Below are 24,378 nucleotides of genomic sequence, written 5' to 3' on the forward strand. Positions count from 1 at the left end.
AAATTTAAAATCTTGTTTGGTAATTCCTTTCAGATGAAAACTGAAAATTTAAGGCAAAATTTTGAAAACTCAAGCGTATAGTTTTCAAGTTTTGGTTTTTAGTTTTCATATTTTTGAAAACTAAAAGCAGTTACCAAATAAGATTTCAGTTTTCAGTTTTCAAAAAAGTGAAAACAAAAAGTGAAAGCGAAATGGTTATCAAAATGCCAATGTTGTGTTTGGATGAGGGATTGTAGTGGTACCAAGGGATTTAGGAAGGAGTGCACTGCAAAACATTAGATTGATGCATTTGAAATGACTGCAATGCACCAAGTAATTTGTAAATGACTGCTTGAAAGGAGCCATTTGAAAATCCGTCATTTAGTGGCCTTGTAATGCTCATGTAGGTGTACTTTGTAATCTATCAAAACTTTTTGTAGTGCACCTCTAAATAATTAAGAGAACGGATTGCAGAAGAGACGAAAAAGGTAAAAAAAAAAAGAGAAGGGGGAGATAGAAAGAAGAAAAGAGAGAGAGAGATTGGAGTGAGAGGGGAGGAGGGAGAGAAAATAAAGGAGTGAGTTTAAGTTTAAAAACTCACTTTTTGTTATTTTTTAGAGAATAGACTATATTTTTTTAGTTAGCCTTGAGTTCAGTTTTTGAAAATAGTCATATCAAATAAATTTTTTAAGGTCTAAAACTTAAAAATTGTTTTTGAGTTTAAAAAGTGGGATTCAAGTAAAGTATAAAAAAAAAGAAAACTAATGAAAAGGGCTTGAAAACTTTGAGTTTTAATGATAAGGACAAAATAAAGGGTAAAGTGAATAGTACCAGGATTACTTTTTAGTGTAAAAATATGGTTTTTTGTTAAAATGAACGGTACCGGGTGCTTTTCGTTAAAATTCCCTATAAAAAAAATGCTCTCTAAGCTAGAAACCAGGCCTCCACACTACACAACACTGTCAACGCCTGGAAGTGAAAGCAAGTAACCAGACAGCGACAGATACAGATCGAGAGAAAATGCAGTCGTCACTCTCATATCACCATGGAATTACAGGCTTCAGATTCCAACCAAACCCCATTTCACTCCTATTCTCTCACTACACCAACACATCTCCTTCCTCCTCTCCTTCTAGTCAACTCACTCTAAGATCCCATTGCAACTCGCAACCACAATTTCCCAGCAAACCCACATGGCATCTACCCTCGAATCCCTTTCCACTCATACCAACTGCCATGAACGAACGATTATCACTAGCTCCGCTCCACTCTGGCATTTCGTCGAACAACTCCAATGCAAATGCGACCAGGAGTTTCAGGGATTGGGTTGAACTGGTTGGCGAGTCTTTGTCGACTGCATTTCCGATATGGGTTGCTTTGGGGTGCCTGCTGGGGCTCGTCAAACCGAGTTCCTTCAATTGGGTCACACCCAACTGTACCATCTTAGGCATAACACTTACCATGCTCGGCATGGGCATGACCCTCACTTTCGACGACCTTCGTGGCGCGTTGTCTATGCCCAAGGAGTTGCTTGCCGGTTTTTTTCTTCAGTACTCGGTTTGTAGCTCCACATTTCATATGTATACTAATGCTTATATTGAATTAGCACATAATTGAATCGAGTACTGAATGCCATTCCCTACATTTTCCATTTGTGTTCATGTCACAAAAAATCTTTGACCTTTGTGCTAATTTCCCAGTTCAAGGGAATGTCAGCATTTTCGTAATTCCAAATATATAAATTTGTTGAACAGTCTTAGTTGACTGCATTTTTGTTTACCCCTTATTGATTGCCATTAGATTAGTTTAATTTTTGAGATTCGTATCTTAGATCAATTAAACCAGACTAATATAACGGTAACCATTGGGGGTGAGCATCATCCCCACAATTGGGGGGGAGCAAAGATGCACTTCTCTTAGTTACCCCCGCAGAGTTCAGCCTCTTGTTTTCTTAGGCTTCACCGTCAACAACTTTGATCTTTCAAACATTTCTAACTCTGTTCTTTTGTGTGTCCTTCAATCTGTTTAGGCACAAATCTGTAACATTTATGATTTAATGGTGAGTACTTGTAGGTGATGCCTTTATCAGGATATTTTGTGAGCAAGCTTTTGAATTTGCCATCGTATTATGCAGCTGGTTTGATATTGGTTGGTTGCTGCCCAGGTGGTATGAATCTATGCCAGTCTTTTCATAATTATTCTTGTTTACTCAGCTTTTTCTGAATACACTTCTTCCCCGGTTAACTCTTTGCAGGAACAGCAAGTAACATTGTAACTTATATTGCACGGTAAATGAATTATCCTATCATAGAATAATACCCTTTTTCTTATCTGTGTCCAAATCTTGTTTTTTATCTCGTCTAATTTGCTGAAATTTCCATTTTAGTGCTTGAAGTTTTAAAGTTTCAACTGTGAGAGCAACATGTAGTAATTATCTCACTCTTTTATGTTGCCAACCCCACACAGATTTTGGGTGAGTTGGATGGGTATAATCATATTGAAAAATTGTAACATTGACATGTCTACATTCCACTTGCACCTTGCATACCACCTTGCTGCTCAGATGAATAGGACCAAACGGGATAAAACTAAGACCTAGTTTGGGAGTGAGGTGCTTAAAAAAAAAGCACCCATGAAAAAAAGCTGTAAGGGTTTTAGGTGTTTGGTAAATTGAAAAAAAAGGGCTTATTTTGGAAGCTGCTGTGAGAATAAGCTGAAATCAAAGGAAAAAGCTGAAGCTACCATTTGCAGCTTTGGAAAACTGGTTTTTTTTCAAAGCACATGGAGCTACAGTGCTTCTTTAATGAAAAGACCCATTATTAGATTGTTTTTTTTTTCCAAAAGCACTTTTACAAAAAAGTTTACCAAACACTCTGCTGATTTATTTCACAGCCGCTTATTTTCACAGCACAGCCGCTTATTCTCACAGCAGCTTTTTTTCAAAGCACAGCAATACCAAACCAGCCCTAAAACTTACAAAAACTAGGGTGACGGAAATCTACTTCGTCTTTTTCCCCTCTTCCTGGCCAGAGGATCTGATGACCTTGTTGTTTTTGCAGTGGAAACGTGGCACTTTCTGTTTTAATGACAGCTGCAAGCACTTTATCAGCTGTGGTTGGTAAACTGATGTAAATTTCCTTTGATATGTTTTTGGTCTTGAAGTGGTGGTACTTGTATGGTGCATAGTTTAGCACATATATTGAAAATGGTTGGAAAGTTAAGTTTGAATCCCATTTTCTGCTAAAACTCCAGAAAATTTATATTTTGGTTAACATTCTGTTATATCTATTTTGTTTGCCTGTTAAAAGTTATGGGGTGCATTAAACTATCTCCTTTTAGAAAAGATTCGCTAAATATTAAGTATGAGTAAAGTTGTCCTCTGTTTGATTCTCAACTTAAAGTGATCTGCTGAAAGCTCAGACCTTAAAGTACTGGGCGCAGCCATACGTATTACACTAATTAGCTTACAATGACGAGGAGAGTGTTAGATCTGTCTCATAATTAGGGAGATATTTTTTTAAGTAGTTACTACTTACTACTTACTAATGAGTTAAACTATAAGCTTATTTCAAGGAACCTTACGTCTTTTACTCTTTCATATTGTAGATCATGACCCCCTTTCTCACAGCTAAACTTGCCGGTCAGTATGTTGCAGTGGATGCTGCTGGGCTTCTATTCTCAACACTGCAGGTGAGCTTTCAATTGTTTAGCGGACTTCTTAGTTATAACTGTTGCTGTTTTAAATTATATTAATGTACCATATGCATTGAACACAGGTTGTGCTTCTCCCTGTTTTGGCCGGTGCATTTCTGAATCAGTACTTCCAAGGCCTGGTTAAATTTGTATCCCCTTTGATGCCACCCATTGCTGTGGCAACTGTAGCTGTTCTTTGTGGGAATGCAATTGCCCAGAGTTCTTCGGCAATCCTTACGTCTGGTAAACAAGTGGTGCTAGCTGCCACTCTTCTTCATGCAAGTGGATTTTTCTTCGGTTACATCCTTTCAAGGATGCTTGGGATTGATGTCGCATTATCAAGGACTATCTCCATCGAGGTTGGCATGCAGGTAAGCCTCATTGGGTCTTTTCCCCCTGATATTTTAAAGAGAGTTGCTTCTCATTTTTTGCCAATTACTTCGAGTGAAAAGATATTGCGGTCATTTATTCAAGCGAAAATACATTACTGTCGTTTGTTAATTTCATTCTATAGCCAATAAGCCAAAGACATATAATAGAAAGAATGCCTGTCAATTTGTATCATGCTTTAGCAGTTGTCTATGAGTGTTGTAATCGGCTCCTTTATGTTTCAGAATTCGGTGCTTGGAGTTGTTCTAGCCAGTCAGCACTTCGGAAACCCTCTAACTGCGGTACCATGTGCTGTTTCCAGCGTTTGTCATTCAATCTTGGGTAGTGTCTTGGCAGGATTCTGGAGACAGACTGGGCCAACCCAGAAGCAAGATTGAAATGTCATGTAGAAGCTTTAGACGAGGAGCACAAACATAAATCCTTCTATTATCATATGAGCTGCTATTTGTTGGAATTTCTTTGCGTATTAGCGATGGAACTGTTGGATTTGCAATTTCTGCTATGTTGTATTTACTTTGCCTTTCAATGTGAATCCTTTTGATTTTCTACTTGTGGATTTTAACTTAGGGTCACATATTTGTTCATGTATGAATGTCTTCCTATTTCTATGTTTTCAAAGATAACAGCAAGCCTAAATTCCAAAAATATCCCCACCCATTCTTGGAAACAATGAAGTGCAAGATTTTTTGGTAATCTAAAGTCTGTTTGATAATCATTTCGTTTTTAGTTTTTATTATGAATAATGAATGCAGAGGTGAATACAAAGGGTAAAGGAATGACGAGCAAAGGTGGAGGAATGGCGGCGGGAAGGAAGTTAGGAAAGATTATACAAGATGAAAATTGAAAACTAAAATCAATTTGTAATAGAGTTTTGTTTCCTGTCTTGCGTCCACCATCTTCGTTCTTTAATTTTTCAAATACATTCCCTCTATCTCAACCAAGAAAAACTAAAAATAGTCCAATCCAAAAGGGGGATCAAACTCGGAGGCAACGGAGTACGCACATTATATTAGTCAACCAATCTAACCCATGTCTACAAAATTTCATGTTCGAATTCCTCTTCCCGTAATTAAAATAAATTTAATGTAGATTATCTCTTATTTGTGAAAAAAAAAAAATGCTCTAAGACATTTTTAGTTTCACTCAAATTGTAGCCCAAGTCCAACAACAAAACCGGACATCTCACCCAACCAGTTTTGGGACCAAAATTCCCATCGGGCGCTGGTTTTTTTTCAAAGCAAAATTGAACGGAACCAAAAATTTCGAAACCCCGCCAAATTCAAATCTCGGCTGCAAAAAACTCAAAACGAAAAAAAAAAAAACGAAAGCTCCTCAATTTCAAAGTTCCCACCACAAATCCAATTTTTTTCATTTCTTAATTCGCTTCAAATCCCAAATCCCAAACCAAAACCTCAAAAAGTCTCTCAAACTCTCTCAATTAGTCCCCCCACCGAATCAATTTTCTCTGCCCAAAAACCAGACCCACAAATGGATCAGAGATTTCATGGCCTGCCTCCTCTCAAGAGATTCAGACTCATGCAGCAACAGCAGCAGAATGATGCCCTTTTGTCCCCGTCGAGCCTTCCGGCAAAGAAGCGAAAGGCGCCAAGAGACCAACTCGTTCTCTCTGACCCCACCGCCTCTGCTGCTGCCGGCTCCACCTATTCCCTGCCTGCCAAGAAAAGGGTTTGGGCGTTTCAGCCCGATTTGTTCACTGAAGAGCCACTTTCGACATTGGACCTTAATGTCGAGTATAAGCCGCCTTTTGGGTGGGAGCTGGAAGAAGAGGCAGTGGAGAAATTGGAGGAAGAGAAGGGTGAAGCTGAAAATGGTTGCAATGAAGATATTGAAAATGCCCGAGACGAGAAAAGCCAAGAAATCGCAGGGGATGGGGAGTGCAATGAAGAAGAAGAAGATGATGCTGATGATGGGATTGTTTGTGCTGTTTGTCAGAGCACAGATGGAGATCCATCAGATCCAATTGTCTTTTGTGATGGGTGTAATCTGATGGTTCATGCCTCCTGCTATGGCAATCCACTCGTAAAGGGTATTCCGGAAGGTGATTGGTTCTGCGCCCAATGCGCGTTTTCTGCTGTGCATTCTCAATCCAATGAGTCCTGTTCTTGCTGCTTATGTCCTGTCAAAGGAGAGGCAATGAAGCCCACCGGAGACGGCAGGTGGGCACACATTGTGTGTGCGCTTTATGTCCCGGAGGTGTTCTTCAAGGACCCTGAAGGCCGGGAGGGGATTGATTGCTCCAAGGTTCCGAAAAGGCGGTGGAAGGAGAGATGCTATGTTTGTGAGAGTTCAAAGGGGTGTGCTATTCAGTGCTCCGAGCTTAAGTGCCCTCTGGCATTTCATGTGAGTTGTGGCTTGAACGAGGATCTTTGTATTGAGTACAAGGAAGGAAGGAATAAGGGAGCTATTGTGGCTGGGTTTTGTAAAAAGCACTCAGATCTGTGGAAAAAGGTAGGTGCTTTTTTGCAAATCACTTCTCCTTTGAGTTTTAACTTATTGAGTTTGATTATCGTATTTTGATGGGGATTTTGCTAATTGGGTTTCTTTCTATTTGCAGCAAGAACAAACTGGGAAGTACAAGATTGTCGCTAGAGAAGACTGAATAGTACAAGTAATTAAATTTTGATGGATTAGTGTTTGATAATTGGCTTTTTCTTTGTGTCCGGAATTTACATGTTGCTGTCATTTTTTTAGATGTCTGTAGGGTTCTAGTGTCGACTTATTTGATTCTTGCTGTGACTGATGATGCATTTTACTTGGACTCTAACATATCGTCGTTGTGTTCGGGCTGAATTCAAGTAATGTTGAGCATCTGCTAGCCAAGGAAACCCAGGTTTAGGTTTGAGTTAAATGATTTAGACGAAGAAATCCAACCTGATGATGTTTCAGCTTTATGTTACGAAGTTGATTTCAAGTTGTATTTACAGTGTTGTGAGTTTTTAACAACTCATGGCAATAGATGTAAAAGGATTGTGGGGTTTCATCTGAATAATTATATCGTTTACTTATGTGTGAGATGTCTGATTTATGAATCTTTCGTTCGAATCGCCAGGCCTGGCAGAGGAAATGCTCATGTCTGTCTTTTAAGGATGTCTTCCAAATATTTACATATGTGGTCTGCACTTTGAGTCCACTATACATCATTGCTTTTTTAAGTGGCTTAGATATCCCATTTGCTAGATATTCGTGGATTCTTAAACATACATTCAGTCGTTAAATTTAATAATGTATGTTATTGTTTGGATTCAAAATTATATCATCGGTTTGTGCAATCAAGGCCGTTGAGTGAGCATAGTTTCTAACCGTTGGATAAAAAGATGAAGATAATTTTGTGAAAGGATAATATTATGGTTTTTATCATAGTAATTATCTTTTAATATGAATTATCTTGGTATATTCTTAAATGAGATAGATAGAATGCGGATTATAATCCTAAGCAAACGGTACAGTTCAAATTGATTTGAAATGTTTGGCGTGTGGTGATGGTGATAGATTGACAAATAGTCAAAAATGAATTTAAAATGAAATTGAAATTCATTAAATGGGGATCAGAATGCATGGATGGATGATGCAGTTATGATGAGATAAGAAAACCTGGGTAGGCTAGGCTTTTGGTCATGATGGGACAAGCTTGGATAGGCTCTTATTATCTTTGAAAAGTCAGCCATATGAAGATAGGCTTTAGCCTATGCAACAAATCAATCATTCTACGAGTTTGAGTTTCTGTCGGTTTTTACAAAGTTATTAGGCTATGCCAATCAAGTCTCGGTCAATAAGGATTTTTGAGTTTTTATTGGTAGAGGTTATCTCATCTGCTTTTTTGGCCAAGTAAGGTGTTATTAGGTTACTACATTCGGCACATTGAAAGTCAAATTTGAAATTGAACTTCGCAGAATTAGCAGGCTTGTTTTTAGGCTCTAGAACTCGAAGGTCGAGACTTGTTTCTTTCTTGGCCGTAATCGCAAGATCAAGAAGTTTGCAGTGCGCCTAATGCACACCGACATATTTCACTCCCCGGCCGAGCTTAGCCGATGAGTTGGCACTCCCCTCACATAATCGAATGACGTAGTTAGTTTATTAATTATTCAGTCTGCGCGCTACGTAAGCTTAGTAGTTTTTAAAATCAACCGTCATACATAAAATTATAATAAGCAAGATAAAAGAAAGACACGGAAACTAGAAAATGTCAAAAAGTTAGGTTCGGATCTCTTTCGTTTTCATGTATGGCACATTGGCATATGAGCAATGGATTTGTGGCTTTCAGCTCTTGCATTTAACTGATGAGTCGTGTTCTTGTCCATGCAACTGCTTATGCCTGTTCAAGTTTGTTCTCTTCCTTCACTAAGAGGTGGAGACTCCCACTACACATGGCTGAATCATATGGCCTTGCTGCAGTAAACTAATGACCATATGATTTAACTATTTTTTTATCACAATTTGCGACAGTTGTTGAATGAGAATGTACAGGTTTGCTAGTGTTTCTACGTATGTCAAAAAACATGAGCCTAGCGATGGAAAAATTCTTGGGTAGGGAAGTATGTGCGATGTTATTCGTTTGCCCAAGACTTACAAAAGGAGGACTCATTGCATCCGGTGTGAGGATGTAAAGAGATGTCTCAAATCGAAAGTTTACTAAATCTTGCAAAGGCTGATAAAAAGTTGGGTCATTTGGCATGTTACCAATTAATTTACAGTGGAATTTCAACTTCCTTTAGAGTATAGAGTAAGTTGGTTAATGTATTATGCTGGAAAATTCATCACACGTGAAAGACGTGTGAGAATGTATAAAAATGTTTTACATTGAAAGTATACCAAATTGTATAATATCAATTTAATTTATAATGAAATCTCAACTTCATTCATTCAAATCCATCAAAATTGCTTGTGTGAGACATGAGTGCAAAGGAGTCCCTTTGTACGCTGGCACCACCTGCCCTCCCCCAGGGCCAGCCCTAGTGTCGGACCATGTGGTAGCTGCTAATACTAGTGCTTGATGGCATTTAAAAATAGGCTCACACATTGATTTGATCTGTAATATGTAGTTCTATCTTTCCACTTCTAATTACATGCATCTGAGGTTGTTAAAATATGTTGAAGTTCCGCCTACTTTTTATAAGCACATAAAAGGTTTGGTAAATTTTTGATATAGGACATTTTCTCACATTCTCAAACGCTACATGTGTGGAAAATTTTTAAGGTTAAGACGTGAATAATATAAATTGGGTAAAATGAAATACGTGTGGTGTGGGTAAACTTCCAAAGCGAGACATTTCTTCACATCAACCCCTTCACATCTGGTGAATTTTTAAGCGTCAAACATTGACAACAAAAATTAGGTGAAGTACATCATGCAGTTGAATTTAAAAGTGGGAACTTGCATGGATACCATGAAGTTGAAATTTTACCATAAACAATTGATAATATGGATAATAGCCCAACTTTTTATATTATAAGCACATGGAAGCTTTGATAAACTTCCAATATAAGACATTTCTGCATGTCCTCACAACTCTATTTCTCATCACGTAACTAAGGATGATCTTTGGACGGATTGGGTCAGAGACAAGGTTTTCAATTTTCATTTCAAAAATTTGAGATCGAATTTGAACTTCCTCCAATTTCCATTTTTTTATCAGATTATTCGAAATTGAAATTATCTCAGAATTTTTTAAATTAGAATCTTTTTGAAAATGTTCAGATTTGAAGCGGAATTCTAATGGCATAATCTGATATTTCAATCCAACTTGCACCCTACACGTGTCTGAGAGAGACACGCAAAGAAATATATACAAGCAATTAGAAGGCAACTTGTTTTTGAAGGGAAAATTTTCTCGAGGCAAAACCTAAAGTGACTTTGTTTACATGCTCTTGCGGGCGGGTTTACATTTATAATGTCAATTCATTTTTTTCTTGAAAAGTAAGAATCACAAGTTGGAAGGGTTATGAATAGGGTGGTTAGGGTAATTAATGTGATAAACCAAAGCTTTAATTATGAGAGATTTTTTAGTGTGCCGGAAATTCAGCCCATTGCATCAAATATCCTAATACAAATGATATGATACTTGGAAAAAAAAAATTAACTACTTGTAATAGTTGACATTTGATGTACCAGATCGTGTTTCTAGTACATTGAAAATTATCTTTAATTATAATGATTTTTTATTTTTGTTTGATCTACATAACTAATAGCTGATGAAATTAACCAATAGGTCTGAACTAGAACCCTTGTTACATTAGAAAGAATATTCAAATAAAGTGGCGTACCGCCCACGTGTGTTTGTATATACACACACACAATTCATAGCTAATATTCATCAAATTCCAAATCATAAAGTCTGCATGCAGAGCTCAAGCTTTGACACTTTCCTTCTTGTTCAGTAATTCAACGTCTCTATCCGATTTAGGGTTGTAAAGTCCATGACCAAATCGTTTACGTACCCTACAAGTAATATTCTCTAATGGATAACACCAATACTATCACCTCACACCTCTCTATAAATACCTTGCATGGCATGGCCTAAAAGAAAACACAAACACATTCTACAATATTACCAGATACTTGTTTGTATATTGTGAGATATTTTGAAAGGGATCGAAAGTACTCGAAATTATATATACCATGTCTATGAAGTTGATTGGTAGCCTCTGCAGCTGCATATGGCTAGTCATGGCCATATCAACCCTAGCCCAAACATCCGATGACTCGAATGCTGTGCTTGACACTGCCGGGCAGGCTCTTCAATCCGGTGTAGACTACTACATCCAACCCGCTATTACCGACAATGGCGGGCGTTTCACTTTGATCAACAGGACTGGATGTCCATTTTATGTTGGTCAAGAAAATGTCTCAGGTCCTAAGGGCTTGCCTGTGACATTTTCTCCTTTTGTTGAGGGGGAAACTGTGGTGAGGGAAGGAAGGGACCAAAAGATCACATTCTCAGCATCCACAATCTGTGTGCAATCAACTACATGGAAGGTGGGAGAGACTGATCAAGACACCCAAAGGAGATTAATTGTCACCGGAGAAGACGAAAACCAAGGCCTTCCTGGCCTTGCCAGAAACTACTTCAGGATTACAAAGCAGGCAACACCAGATGGTGTGTACAATCTGGAATGGTGTCCTACTGAAGTGTGTCCAACTTGTAGGTTCATTTGTGGATCTGTTGGTGCTATTGTTGAGAATGACAAGAGGCTGCTGGCCTTGGATGGTTCTGTGCTTCCTGTTGTGTTTGAGAGGGCTTAAATTTAAATATGTCCACATATTATATGGGAAACTAATTAATAATTAAGGGGACCTTAATTAATAATAGCTCTTTCTGTAATAATGGGAATCATGTCATAGCTGACTATGATCATGATCTCTTCTCTCTTTTATCTCAATAAACTGGTGCAAACTAATATGGTATTGAAGTTAATGATTTCTTAATATTGTCGTCGTATGTTAATTAATTATGAAAAACAGGTGCTAACATAAACAGTTCATTTTTTTCTACCCTTAGCTTGACGATGGCTTTCTATACGTTGATACATGTCATCTTTAGTGATATGTTCTCGTACAAAAAAGAAAAGAAAAAGAAGACTACCATACACACCCTTTGCTGGTGAGCTACCCTCGCCTACCTCGTCTATATGCATTTCTATCCATCCGTGCGTCTTGTGATTGTAATGGTTGGGGTTGTTTTGTTTGTGAAGTCAAATATAACGAAATAATTAAGGGATAGTTATGACTTAAATGTGTTCATAGGATAATGCTTACTTTCCTCTTTCGAGAGGAATAAGTCCATTTCACCACTTTTAATAACACATATTTTTAGCTGAAAATTCATAATCAGAACCGTCAATTTTTTAATCTTCGTTAGAAGATATATATATATATTTAAATCATTCAAATCAGAATTCATTGAATTATTCAAATGTATCATATAACATTATTTTATATCATAATATTATACAAAAATTAGAAGGGATAGGTTAACTTCATGATTAATACATATCTCCCACCTTTAGGTTGGAAAAAAAAAAGTATGAACATGTATACATTATATATCTACTGAATTATCAATCCAATACTAATTAAGCACCAAGCATGGCCTAAAAGACTAACCATGATTAATATATAAACACACGTGCCGGGCCACATGTAGAATGGATTGAGTGGTTGTGAATCTGTGATTCTGATACACCATGATTTCCTCCAATAACGATAAATTATATATAATTATATTCCTCTCAATCATCCCTTTAATTAGGGAAAAGGAGTCTTGGACATCTTAAGGATCATGTCATTGTGATCATTCTTAAACGAAAACTAAATTTAAAATTTAAAATTAAATATAAATAGTATCGAACGGAAATTGACCGCACAATGTACGATGAACGGTTACAATCACAGGATCCTTAGGAAAAGGATTTGCGCCGGATTGCAGATCCTTTTCCTTTAATTAGCATCGTGTGAATTTGGATCCCATCCGAATTCAAATTGTGGGGATCTTAGGGATCATCACGTCTTAACCATTTATCGTATATCGTACGGTCAGAAATCATTTGACTTTTTTTTATTTAAAATTAAACACAAATAGTAGCTGACGAAAACTGATCGCACGATACATGATGAACGGCTAGGATGTGAGGATCATCATCCTCATCATGCAACTCAAGTGATCAAACATCAGTTATACCTCAATTGACGGTGTGTTTAATTTCTTCTTTCTTTATTAAGGTAGTGTTTTTCACTTTGGATGCGGTCCCTAGTTATGAACAATCTTTGACTGAAACTTTGTTGGTTTTCAATTTTTGATCCAAGTCCCTAAAATTAATTGATAATTTATTTCTATGTACGTTACTATATTTTTTAAATTAAAAATTAAAATTTATAGTTGTTTATAGTAATGAGATTTTAAATAAAAAACATAATTTGTGGGATTAAAAATATTAAAATATAAATATACTATTGTGTGTGTGTGTAAACATGGGTACATTCATAAAAAATAACCAAAAAATGATTGTATCAAAACATGGGTACATTCTTCAAAATGGGTACATTTAGCAAAAATAAAAATGGGTACAAATAAATAAAAAAATATGGGTACAATACAAATAAAACTGTAAAAAATATGGGCACAAAAAGAAATTAATATATGGGTACAAATTAAAATTGAAAGGAAAATTGGTACAAATTAAAAAAGGGTTGCAAATTAAAAATGGGTACAAACTAAAAATAAAAATATATGATAAAAAATTTAGCCATAAATATAAATATACTAATTGTAACATTTTTAATATTAAATGAATATATTTAGAAATAAAAAATATTTTATTATTGAAATAATTAATGATATTATTAATACAAAGGACCTTGATCAAAAATTGAAAAGTAATAAGGTTTTAATCAATAGAGTAGTAAAAATAAGGATGAAAACCTAATTACTCCTTTTTTACATTCAACACATCTTTATTAATTTTTATCCTTTATTCTTCAATTGATTTGGTTCGACAGTAAAAAATTGAGAAAAGTGTGTGGTACTATATTAGAGGTGGTAAATTTAGCTACATATATAACATGTCAACTATAATTAAGTATAAAACTCATCGTTCTTGTGAGTCGACTTGATTGATATCATTTTTCTTGTACAAATAGAGGAGAGAGGATCCTCCCTGAACCATCTTTGTGAGGATCCTGAGGATCCTCAAATTATATCTGTTCATCGTACATTGTGTAGTAAAAATTATTATAAGTTTTTTTATTTAAAATTAAATATAAACAGTACGTGATAAAAATTAACCTCACGATACACAATATTCAAATATGATTGAAGAATTTTGAGATCCTCACAAAAAGTATCCTACGATGATCCTCTCTACAAATATAGAATAATATTAGACTAAAAAATAGTCAAAATTCCTTTTTAATTATAATGAAGAAACCGCTTGTCCTTTCTGAAAAGCTGTCCTCTCTATAAAAGTTCAAACAGAAAGTGACGCACTGGAGAAAGTATTATACCCAAATATAGCAACCTCGCGAGTCTCTTTCTAGACAAATCGACCGGAGAGGACGGACTTAGAAACTTTTTTGGGTGAGTGCGATCTTAACCTCTAATTACATTGGAGATAAAAAAAAAATTATGATAGTAGAATTTTTTAAATAATTTCATTGCTTTTCTTTTTCTTCATAAATTTCATTCAGCTAACTTGTAGACATTTTTTTCGCAATGATACGTATTATGCATATTGTTTGAAAAGTGCAACTAATCAATTAAAGTACCTAAATACTATAAACTGAAGTTCTATAAGCATTTTTTTTGTTTTCCTCTACACTGCCCCAGTGGGCCTTAGCTGCCTCATGTGAGAAAGTGAAGATAGAAGAGTCTCACATTAGTGAAAGAAGAAACATTGTGAGGGCTTATAAGATGTTAGGTTACTCCACATATTACCAAATAGTTTTATGGTGGAACCCCAACTTTTTTCATGATATCAGAGCAAGTTAGCATACGTGTGAAACTCAAAGGACTCATGTGCTCCACGACACCCAATTCATGTTGTCCATGTGTTTGATTTGAAAATTCACCACACATAAGGGGGCGTGTGAGAATGTGAAAGTAAAAAAGTCTCACATTGGCGAAAAGAGAAACTTTGCAATGGCTTATAAGAGATTATGTCAGTTCGTATATTAGCAATTAATTTTATGATGGAACCATAACTTTCTTCAACTCATCATTGATCGTCAATCGTCATCATAGGACACACGGCAAGAATGAGAAAGAGGAACATAATATACATATATATATATATATATATATATATATATATATATATATATATATATATCCACAATACGAGCCCTCGATGGAGCCATCAGCTTTGTGTTTTAAGGACCCACCTGCAGCCAACTGTACGTTTGCCTCTTGGTAACATGATCAGTTCCATCACACCACCTCCAACACTCGAAAGAGATAAGGAACCTAAAATGAAGACAACTTCAGGAGGGGTTTAGACTGAGTCTTGAAAATCTCGTGGAAAACCCTTTTTACCAGGGCCTATCTAAAAGTTTAAACACCCAGCACATGCAGCGTACGCAAAAGCCAACTATGGAAGAAAAGGCAACTGCCGGGAAGAGTATGTACGGTGGTTCTCTTCTTGTTCCTAGTGTTCAGGAATTAGTAAAGAAGCCAATAGTCAAAATCCCACCCAGATACATACAGCCTCATCATCAAGATGGTAATTACCAAGAGCATGACATGAACATCAATTCTGAGCATCTTGCTGACCAGATACCATCCATTGACATGCATAAATTGCTTTCCCAAGAATCAACCAAGTCTGAAGCTGAACTAGCCAGGCTCCATTTTGCTTGCAAAGAGTGGGGTTTCTTCCAGGTAATTAAATTACTAGCTTTTTCCATTTAAATCTTTCATCCAATAGTTCTGATTGTTTTCGCCCACGAGTTCGAAGAATTTGTCGATGGTCATTTAGTAGTCTAGTATCATCTAGTCTTCATTGGCTATGTGAATATTAGTACATAATATTAATATGCAATCATGTAATTAAATATATTTAATTCACCTCAAATTAAGCTTAATTAGTAGTCCACTTCAATATTAAACTTCCCCTTGATTTGTCTTTGGTTGAAATTCATGTTAACAAAAAGGAAGTCGATCTGAAAAAAGCCAGCCCACCCTTTTGGGAATTCATGGCTTTGCCTTGTTAATTATTTAGTTATCAATTGTGTGGCTGATCTGAAAAGTTGAGACTTCACAGTAAAATCAAGTGGTAATATCAGGTGTAGCTCAACTACTTATAAGTACATGTAAGGGTTCTTCTCTCCTCATTGTGGGATTCATACTCTCAACATTCTCACTCATGTGTGGCGAGTGATTAAGCCTAATACATGGACAACACAAATTTGGTGATGTAAAACACATGTGGACGTTGGACTTCACTCGTGACCACCTACTCTAATACTATGAAGGAAGTTTGTGGAAGCCTAGGGGTTAAGCTATAAAATAAGTAGCTACAAAAAAATTTGATTAATAGTTTTTTGTTCTTCTTTTCCTTGATGAACTTAGCTTCTTGTTAGTTTATAGGCCTAACCTATGCTTTTCACCTTGCCTGCATACTGAATTTTTTTAGAGTTCGCTAATTCGTAGGTTTTTGGCCGTTGTACTCACTCTGTATATTTTTACAGTTGGTAAAGCATGGTGTGAGCTCTTCCTTGTTGGAGAAAATGAAGACAGAAACTCAAGAATTCTTCAACCTACCCATGGAAGAGAAGAAAAAGTTTTGGCAACAGCCAGGAGACGTGGAAGGTTTTGGACAAGCCTTTATAATTTCTGAAAACCAAAAACTCGATTGGGTTGACATGTTCTTCTTGAATACCCTTCCTGTCCAAATGAGGAGGCCTCACCTATTTCCAAATCTCCCTTCTCCTTTCAGGTCCTCTCGTTATCTCAAATATATATATGTTTGTGATTTTGTGCAATATGAACGGGAATGCATGCATGAATATATCGAAGAGTAATGTTATTTAGTTAAAAAAAAAAAAAAAAAACCTGACGTTATTTGTTGACAATCTCATTGATACAGGTGAGTACCACATACAGACTCACTTTCATTATAACAAATATTAACCTTTTGTGTCTGAATACAGTGCATTATGGGCATTTAGGTATTCAATTCCTTACTAAGCTCTGGTATCGAATTAGAATTTTATATTGGGCCTTTTTATGAGGTAAATTGTCTTAAATCTTTGGAATCTATACCCATAGGTACGCTAAATATTCAAAGAATGTATTCACAACAATGTACTATACTCTACGTACCTATGTGTATATTCATGATGACCGCCATGGTCGAATTCTAATTATGGCACCAATGTCTATTAAAAAAACCATCGACATTAATCCAATTTTCTATTCCATAATTTAATCGAGTATTTTGCAAATATTTTAATCAAATAATAATCCTTTATTTTGTAGCTAGGTAATTTATTTTACATGCATTATTATATTGGGCACATTTTATTATTATAACATATGTACCAATAATAGATAATTTTGAATAAAAACCATTACTTCATTTTGTAGGTAAATTATTTTTCATGTATTGTGGCATATATTGAGCCCATTTTATTATAATATGTAAGTACAAATAATTTACCTATATTTTTATAATGCAGAGAGACCTTAGAAACTTACTCATTGGAACTGAAAAACCTAGCCATGACTATCCTATCACACATGGAAAAAGCTTTGCAGATGGAAACCAAGGAAGTGACCAAGTTATTTGAAGATGGACTGCAAGCGACGAGGATGAACTATTACCCTCCATGTCCTCAGCCGGAGGCAGTCATCGGTCTGACCCCTCACTCTGATCCTGTAGGCCTCACCGTCCTCCTACAAGTCAATGAAATGGATGGTCTCCAAGTAAAGAGAGATGGGATTTGGGTTCCTATTAAGCCACTTCCATATGCATTTGTTGTGAATATTGGAGACATTCTAGAGGTAATGATATTCACTGGTAACTTTAACCTTTTGAATATTATCTTGCTAGATCGATACATAGAAGAAAATGTTATCCCACAGTCAAATTCATACAATTGATCATATATATATAAATTTCATGTTCAAAACTAATTTTACACTGTAAGGTTAGTGTTTACTTATATGCATGTATGCATGGCAGATTCTAACAAATGGGACGTATCGTAGCATTGAGCATCGTGCAACTGTGAACTCTGTAAAAGAAAGACTCTCAATCGCCGCATTTCACAGCCCTAGATTTGGTGGTGAAATTGGCCCGGCCTCTAGCTTGATGACAGAACAAACACCAGCAGCATGTACAAGGGTGCGAGTTGAAGAATATTTCAAAGCCTTATTTGAACGTAAGCTTATTGGAAAGTCTTTTCTTGATGAACTGAAGATAAAGCATGATGGTGAGCAGTAGAGAACTGCTCAACTACATGCGACTTTCTGATGACAAGAAAACGGTGTATGTTGTATAACTATATGCCCAAGTAAGTACCTAAGTTGTAATTGGAAAAAAAAAAAAAGTACCTAAGTTGTAATAACATGCATATAGAGAGGTAGGGCCTTTTCAAGGCCGTTGTGTCCCATGTTTAAACCGTCTCCCTCCATTTAGTACAGTTTAGAGTAGTAATTTCACTAATAAAATGTTGAGTTTTTTTACTTATTTAACATTGGAAGGTTTCGTACCCTGTACTCCAACCGGTGAATCCACTCACCCTCGCCACTAGGGTCCACTAGGCACTAGGCTAACCCTAGTGGCTTACTTGTGATTTCTTTATCATTAGTCTATTCCACCCGTCACTCTATAGTACTCATCACATGACCAAGTTTCTGGGACAACACTCAAGATTTTGCCCTCAAACTTCCATTAGTCAATGTTCATCCAGGATTAGAAAATAACACTTGATTATTATTAATACCCAATAGTGCATACACATAATTACACAAGGCACAATTGGAAGGGGAAAAAAATGGATTTTATACAATCACTCCACCCTCCTCAAATATGAAGACTACCACCCCTCTTTGATATTGAACCCACTCAAGACAATCCATACTGAACAGCTCCAGTGTTCCGGTGAGCAGCTGCAGCTACAGCTACAGCTGCGGCACCTACAGGACCAAACTGAGATTGCGCGTGCAGTAATTTTGAATCTATCGAGTTTAATTGATCTACTTTGGCGGGTGGCGGGTAGTATGGGTTCGTATTGACTTCAATGGCCATGCCCGGAGAAGACTTTGCTGCTAAGTTGCACTGTTCGGGTTGGGGTTGCAGTTTAGCATGTGATTCATACCTCTGCACCTCCACTCCAGCCTTGTCTTGATTGGCAGTATGAATTCTGAAGAAGCAGTGTGGAGAGACAGACTGAGGAGGAACTGCGTTTCTGTATAACATCCTCGGATCATACATTTCCTTCACATTTCTGCCATTCTCGTATGGAAGAATTGGTCCAACAACTCGCCCAGGTTTTGCTGTAGGGTAAGGAAAATTATTAACACTACTAGAGCATAAACAAAACAAACAGATGCACCAATGCTATATGCTATGCCATGCTGGGGTTTTATTTGAACCTGGGCGTGACATGGCTAGTAAATCATACGAATGACAAAAATAAAGTCATTTGTGCTTCTGAAACTCATATTCCGAAGGGCCAGAACATGCTGCTTGTTAGGCAATAGTGTCAGAAGAAGTGGTGTTGCAGAAAAAGAAAGAGCATAAATTGGGTTATTGATAAATCATCACTAGATCATGATAAATTCTGCCAATTCTAATTTGAAATTGCATACCTTAAAATAAGATTAGCTAGGTATTATTACAAGGCAGTGGATTACCTGTTGGCACCCTCGGTGGTGGCCTTGAAACTTTTGGTGCATTTCCAGAAATTGTGTCCGTTACTCTAAAACTGCTAGAAGCCTCTTGTGTCTGTCGGTTCTCATACGAGACCAAATTTGACTGTGCATTAGGGGGGACTGTACTTGAGTGAACGGTGGATCTGAAAACAAGGACATCGATAATCAAAGAAAAAATCCCAAAATCAACATTTTTACCTGATGATAGCACAAGACTAACATTGACCAACACCAAAAGGAGCTTGAAAATAACATACCGTGGAAGGGAGACATGCTTCCTCTCTGGAGGAATAACCGGTCCACTTTTCCCACCATTTTCCTCAAGATAAGCAAACTGCTTTCTGAATTGGCCTATTGCACTGCATTGAAGAAATATTATAAATATTATGGAAACAGCAAACTCTATATGACGAAAAACTGTGATAGGATTGTTAAGAAATAAAATTTCAACCTCGGATACATAAAACTTGTGCCTTCAGTCCCATTCATGTAGTCCTTAAGTAGCTGAGGATGGTATTCTAGTATTTCCCGGTAAATTAGCTCCCTGATGTCCTCCTTTGTGACTCTACGCCTTTCAAATTCAAATTCCATCTTCGAAATAGGCTGACAAGAAGGTTCTCTCTCAACTTTGGCTAGACCCTTGAAGTAAGGATCAGCTAGTGCCTGTGTAAAACAAAGAGAAAAAGTTTTAGTCCACCTCTGTTAAACAAAGAGAAGAACAAGCTCCCCAAATCTACTTGCTAGATGCATTTTTAGTAAATCTTTATCTGGCACAAACCTGCTCAGCAGTTGGTCTATCCTTTGGGTCAAAAGCCAATAGCCTTTGTAATAGGCGCAGTGCTAGAGGATCTGCTTTAGGAAATTTTTGTGTAAACGGCACAGGAGGTTTTCTCTGCATTTCCAAGTATTTCCTTGCCTTCTCATTTCTAACCTGAATGTAAAGAAATAGCCATAGCATTAGTAACTAGAGAAAAAACAGCAAACTCACCAATATGCATGTGTGCTTTTGAGTGAGTGAGAGACTGAATGAGAGAGAGAGAGAGAGAGAGAGAGGAATAAATGGCACATACTCCAGAGATGGTCTCGAGCGGAGGTGTTCCGAGGAGATCAGTGATCAAATCTAATTGATGAATAACGCTTTTACCCGGAAACAATGGCTTCCCTGTCAATACCTCGGCAAAGATGCAGCCAATACTCCATATATCAATTGCAGGTGTGTACTGCATACAAGAAGCAAGCAAAAATCAGATCATCGAACCAGAATTAGAAAGCTCATGAAGCACTTGAACCACTCCAGAGAAACGGACATAACCTGACTCAATTACCTGACTGACAGATACAACTTCCAGGAGAATTCAATAGTCCTCCCTGAACAAGAATTATTATAATCTAGTATTACTGCTTACTATAAAGCACTCAGAAGAGAAAACACTCCAGACAGAAATAAATGCATGATTTCATCTATGTCAAGCCAAGTAAATTTCCAATGCTTATTTGGCTCTAAATTGCCAATCAAACTTCTTATTTCAAAAGTAAACTCACTTTAAAACAAGTTGAAAATAAATGTATTTAGGCAACGCCACAAGAGACTGTGAGACGAGAAAGGTCAATAACAAACCATACAGCATCATAACAACACCTCCAAAAAAAAAAAAGGAGCATGATCTATTTATATTGGCATTGGCTCTGAAATCTGAACACAAGTCACTGATGTTAGAAAAGGCATACCTTGGAAAGGAATGACCCACATAATTCTGGAGCTCTATACCATCTTGTAGCAACATAGTCCTATAAGTGCATCAAAGAAGCAACATCAATGCCATTATTTATTGCGCAGGATTGAAACAATTAACAAGTAATAAAATTCTGTTAAAGGAAATTGGAGATTGAAAATGACTCACTGTCCAAAATATTGTTGTTGGAGTATCATTAAAGGCAACTCTTGCTAGTCCAAAATCACAAACTTTGAGCTTGCAATTTGCATTTGCCAGTATATTTTTTGGCTTAAGATCTCGATGATACACATTTGCTGCAACCAAAACACTAATTCTTAGGTCATAGTGCAGACCTAATCATGAAATTCACTCTTGGGTTTCCATAAATAATAAAAAACTAAAATGAGAATATATCTACCATTGAAGAATTAATACAACTATGGAGACATTCGATATTTAAACACATTATTTATGAAATTTAACAATTTATGGGAAAAACCAATAAAGAACAATGAGCATAAATGAGAAAAACAGGAGAGTCACCTGTATGCATATATTTCAAAGCACGTAACATCTGGTAAAGAAAGAATTGAAGGTGTTCGCGGGTCAAGTCATCATTAGCCTTGATAACTTGGTGAAGATCTGACTCCATGAGCTCAAAAACAACATAAATATCTTTGAACTCTTTCTTTGAAGGTGGCAACATGATCCTCTTAATTTCAACAATATCAGGATGTCTTAAAAGTCTAAGCAACTTAACTTCACGCAAGATCCTAAAGGCATCAGAGATGTGCTCAAAGATATCATGTATTTTCTTTATTGCAACTTTCTCCCCAGTATGTGTGTCAATAGCTGCACAAACAACCCCATAACTTCCCTTCCCTATGACTTCGAGAATCTTATATCTATTAGCTTCACCATATTCGGTGAAAAAGTCCATCTCTTTCAGCTCCTGAAAAATAGAAAGAATACATTTAGAAAAACACGTGCATATATTATACACATAAATTTCAAAAATCAAACAAATTCTAACTTCCTTTTGTACAACAAAATACAATGTCATAACATAAGTTTTATGACAGACTAGGTGGTAAGCAGAAAAATCCAGCAAATTTTTTATGATCCGAAAAAAAAACAGCCTAAGATAGATCACAAAAGCACCAATTATTTCATAACAAATGCTTCTTCCTCAGGTCAAGGTTTCATTCACGTATCTCAGTTGAAGAGTTATGTTAAAGAGTTACCAAGACACCATTTCTGTTCAAACAGGAACCAAAGACATACATTGTGATAACTATACTCATACGGCCCTCCAACAAAGTAATAGAATCAGGTGCCAGAAGAAAAGGGAGCAGAGTAAAACAGTATGCTATGGTGGAGTACAGTTATAAAAAGACTAGATTCCTTGCTTTGAAATGCAGTTCCACAACAAAGAAACAGAAAACAAAAAATAAAACACAATCTGACCAAAACCACATAAAAAGAATATCCAAAGCACATTCTTTAATTAAACCATTCTGCTTGTAAGAGTGACCAAAACAAGATAAATAGCTCAAAAAATTACTACAAAAACAGTAGCATCAACAGAAAACACAATAGAAATAGCAATTGAACAGTTCACCCAAGAAACAGGAAACTGGAAAAAAAAAATGCCACCAAAAAACCAAACTGGGCTTAGTATTAGTCTTACAGGCATTGATAATATGGTGAAAATTCAGGCTTACAAAACCCAATAAAATAATATTAAAGAAAATCATAAATCCATTAAATTTTGAATGATATCTTTCAAATTCCCGAACACATTCTCTTAGCAGTCAAATGGATGATGATAACCCCAACCCAGGTCTTGAAAAAGCCCAAAAAATTCCAGAGAGAGAGAAAGATACCTTATTTTGGTGATCAGGACGCATCATCTTCGTCTTGCTCTTCTAGTAATCGAACAAAATTCGAACTCGAAGGAAAACGACGACTGATAAAGTTCTAGATACAAAATCTTTGTATGAAGAAGTCCAAGAAGAAAACTAAACTATCCACATTTGCACCAGTCCGAACGACGAGGCCAAAGTCCTTTCTAGCACAAACAAATACACCACCAACCTCCTCTCTCATCCAAATCCACACCCTCCCCTCAATTCCCCAATTTCCCCAAGATCCAGCAATCCCAAAATCAACCCCAAATTCAGAAATTTCAATAACAAACTGAAACGGAAACCCTAGAAACTTTGGAAAAATCCAATTTCCAAACCCCCAGGATTGTTCGAAATTTGAAATTGGAAACCCTAGGCTCTCTTTGGGAACGAGAGATCCAGCAGGGCGGCAGTGGCGGTGGCGGATCGGAGAGCAGTGGAAGGGAATTCAAAGAAAGGAGCGGAGAGAGATGGTCGTATTTGCTTAAATTTTGGGGATTTAATTGATAATTTTGATTTTTTTCGTTTTATCCACCACAACGGACATTTTTTTTATATTTTGAAATTTCTCCGTCCAATTAATCTCTTTACAAAGTGTGTACGGTGTACTGCTGGCGTATATGTCAGTGGCCGTATTGGTAATTCATTCAAATATCATGCCTCTTTGGATGTTTAGACATAGAGAATAATAAATTCCATCTTATCCTATTTGAATCCACTAAACTATATTTACACGTGTTGAGACTTTTTACGAGCTTTTTTATTTTTACGATGAAGTTAATATTTGTCCTAAATATTCTATTTTTTCGTCTAATTATAAATTTTGTTAGGCTTATTATATTAACACTTTACAAATTGTTGAATAAATCTCACATACTTAATATACTTCATACTTAATTTTTCAATTAAAAATTATCTTTATATACCCCACATACCTCTCCATAATACTCTCACACCCCACATTCTCAAAACACACATTATATTTCTATATACACCCCAATTTCTTCAAATTTTATAATACTCATTTTTAATTTTGATGGATTGAATCTAGATACCATGTTGTTCCTAGGCTAATTACTTATGTGATTGACTTGTTTTTCGTTTCCAGCTTGAGAGCATATTATCATTAACCGATTTGGACGCTAACACTTATCTTAAATTTTTTTATCTTTGTGCAGATTGAAAAATCTTATGTCACTTCCAAACTCAAGAATTATTCAAACTCAAGATCTTATGTAACTTTTCTATAACAAAAAAAATAAAAAATAAAAAAGAATTATTGAAAGTTTCAAGCTATTAACATTG

At 36.3% G+C, this 24,378-nt stretch overlaps 5 protein-coding genes across 6 annotated transcripts; 4 read left to right on the forward strand and 1 right to left on the reverse strand.

Moving 5' to 3' along the window:
* The first annotated feature begins 876 nt into the window (after positions 1 to 876).
* LOC103427368 (probable sodium/metabolite cotransporter BASS1, chloroplastic) lies at positions 877 to 4,610 on the forward strand. Its single transcript, XM_070819364.1, has 7 exons — positions 877 to 1,536; positions 2,053 to 2,146; positions 2,234 to 2,267; positions 3,039 to 3,093; positions 3,586 to 3,669; positions 3,756 to 4,043; positions 4,287 to 4,610. Exons 1-7 carry the CDS (start codon positions 1,000 to 1,002, stop codon positions 4,437 to 4,439), a joined length of 1,245 nt encoding a protein of 414 aa, XP_070675465.1. The 5' UTR covers positions 877 to 999; the 3' UTR covers positions 4,440 to 4,610.
* Positions 4,611 to 5,265: 655 nt separating this feature from the next.
* On the forward strand, positions 5,266 to 7,088 carry LOC103427379 (uncharacterized). The gene is made up of 2 exons (XM_029100301.2): positions 5,266 to 6,531; positions 6,638 to 7,088. Exons 1-2 carry the CDS (start codon positions 5,551 to 5,553, stop codon positions 6,680 to 6,682), a joined length of 1,026 nt encoding a protein of 341 aa, XP_028956134.2. The 5' UTR covers positions 5,266 to 5,550; the 3' UTR covers positions 6,683 to 7,088.
* Positions 7,089 to 10,599: 3,511 nt separating this feature from the next.
* LOC114824053 (kunitz type trypsin inhibitor 111-like) lies at positions 10,600 to 11,495 on the forward strand. Its single transcript, XM_029100302.2, has one exon. The coding sequence runs from the start codon at positions 10,700 to 10,702 to the stop codon at positions 11,321 to 11,323; it is 624 nt and encodes a 207-aa protein (XP_028956135.2). The 5' UTR covers positions 10,600 to 10,699; the 3' UTR covers positions 11,324 to 11,495.
* Positions 11,496 to 14,938: 3,443 nt separating this feature from the next.
* LOC103408047 (protein SRG1-like) lies at positions 14,939 to 18,269 on the forward strand. Of its 2 annotated transcripts, XR_011579513.1 has the most exons (5): positions 14,939 to 15,452; positions 16,262 to 16,509; positions 17,252 to 17,576; positions 17,758 to 18,096; positions 18,129 to 18,269. XR_011579513.1 is itself a non-coding variant. In XM_029100304.2 (4 exons), exons 1-4 carry the CDS (start codon positions 15,141 to 15,143, stop codon positions 18,016 to 18,018), a joined length of 1,146 nt encoding a protein of 381 aa, XP_028956137.2. In that variant the 5' UTR covers positions 14,939 to 15,140; the 3' UTR covers positions 18,019 to 18,269. The 2 variants fall into 2 exon arrangements, 1 of the variants encoding a protein (XP_028956137.2); XM_029100304.2 differs by having other exon boundaries at positions 17,758 to 18,269.
* A 220-nt stretch (positions 18,270 to 18,489) lies between these two features.
* LOC103432087 (mitogen-activated protein kinase 19-like) lies at positions 18,490 to 23,635 on the reverse strand. The gene is made up of 10 exons (XM_029100303.2): positions 23,053 to 23,635; positions 21,710 to 22,118; positions 21,353 to 21,480; positions 21,180 to 21,239; positions 20,522 to 20,671; positions 20,230 to 20,382; positions 19,903 to 20,114; positions 19,709 to 19,810; positions 19,434 to 19,594; positions 18,490 to 19,073 (listed from the first exon to the last, which is right to left on the reverse strand). The coding sequence occupies exons 1-10, from the start codon at positions 23,077 to 23,079 to the stop codon at positions 18,643 to 18,645; spliced, it is 1,833 nt and encodes a 610-aa protein (XP_028956136.2). The 5' UTR covers positions 23,080 to 23,635; the 3' UTR covers positions 18,490 to 18,642.
* Between the last annotated feature and the right edge of the window lie 743 nt (positions 23,636 to 24,378).

This window comes from Malus domestica, chromosome 03, assembly GCF_042453785.1.
Source record: "Malus domestica chromosome 03, GDT2T_hap1".
In the NCBI taxonomy this organism is placed as follows: Eukaryota; Viridiplantae; Streptophyta; class Magnoliopsida; order Rosales; family Rosaceae; genus Malus; species Malus domestica.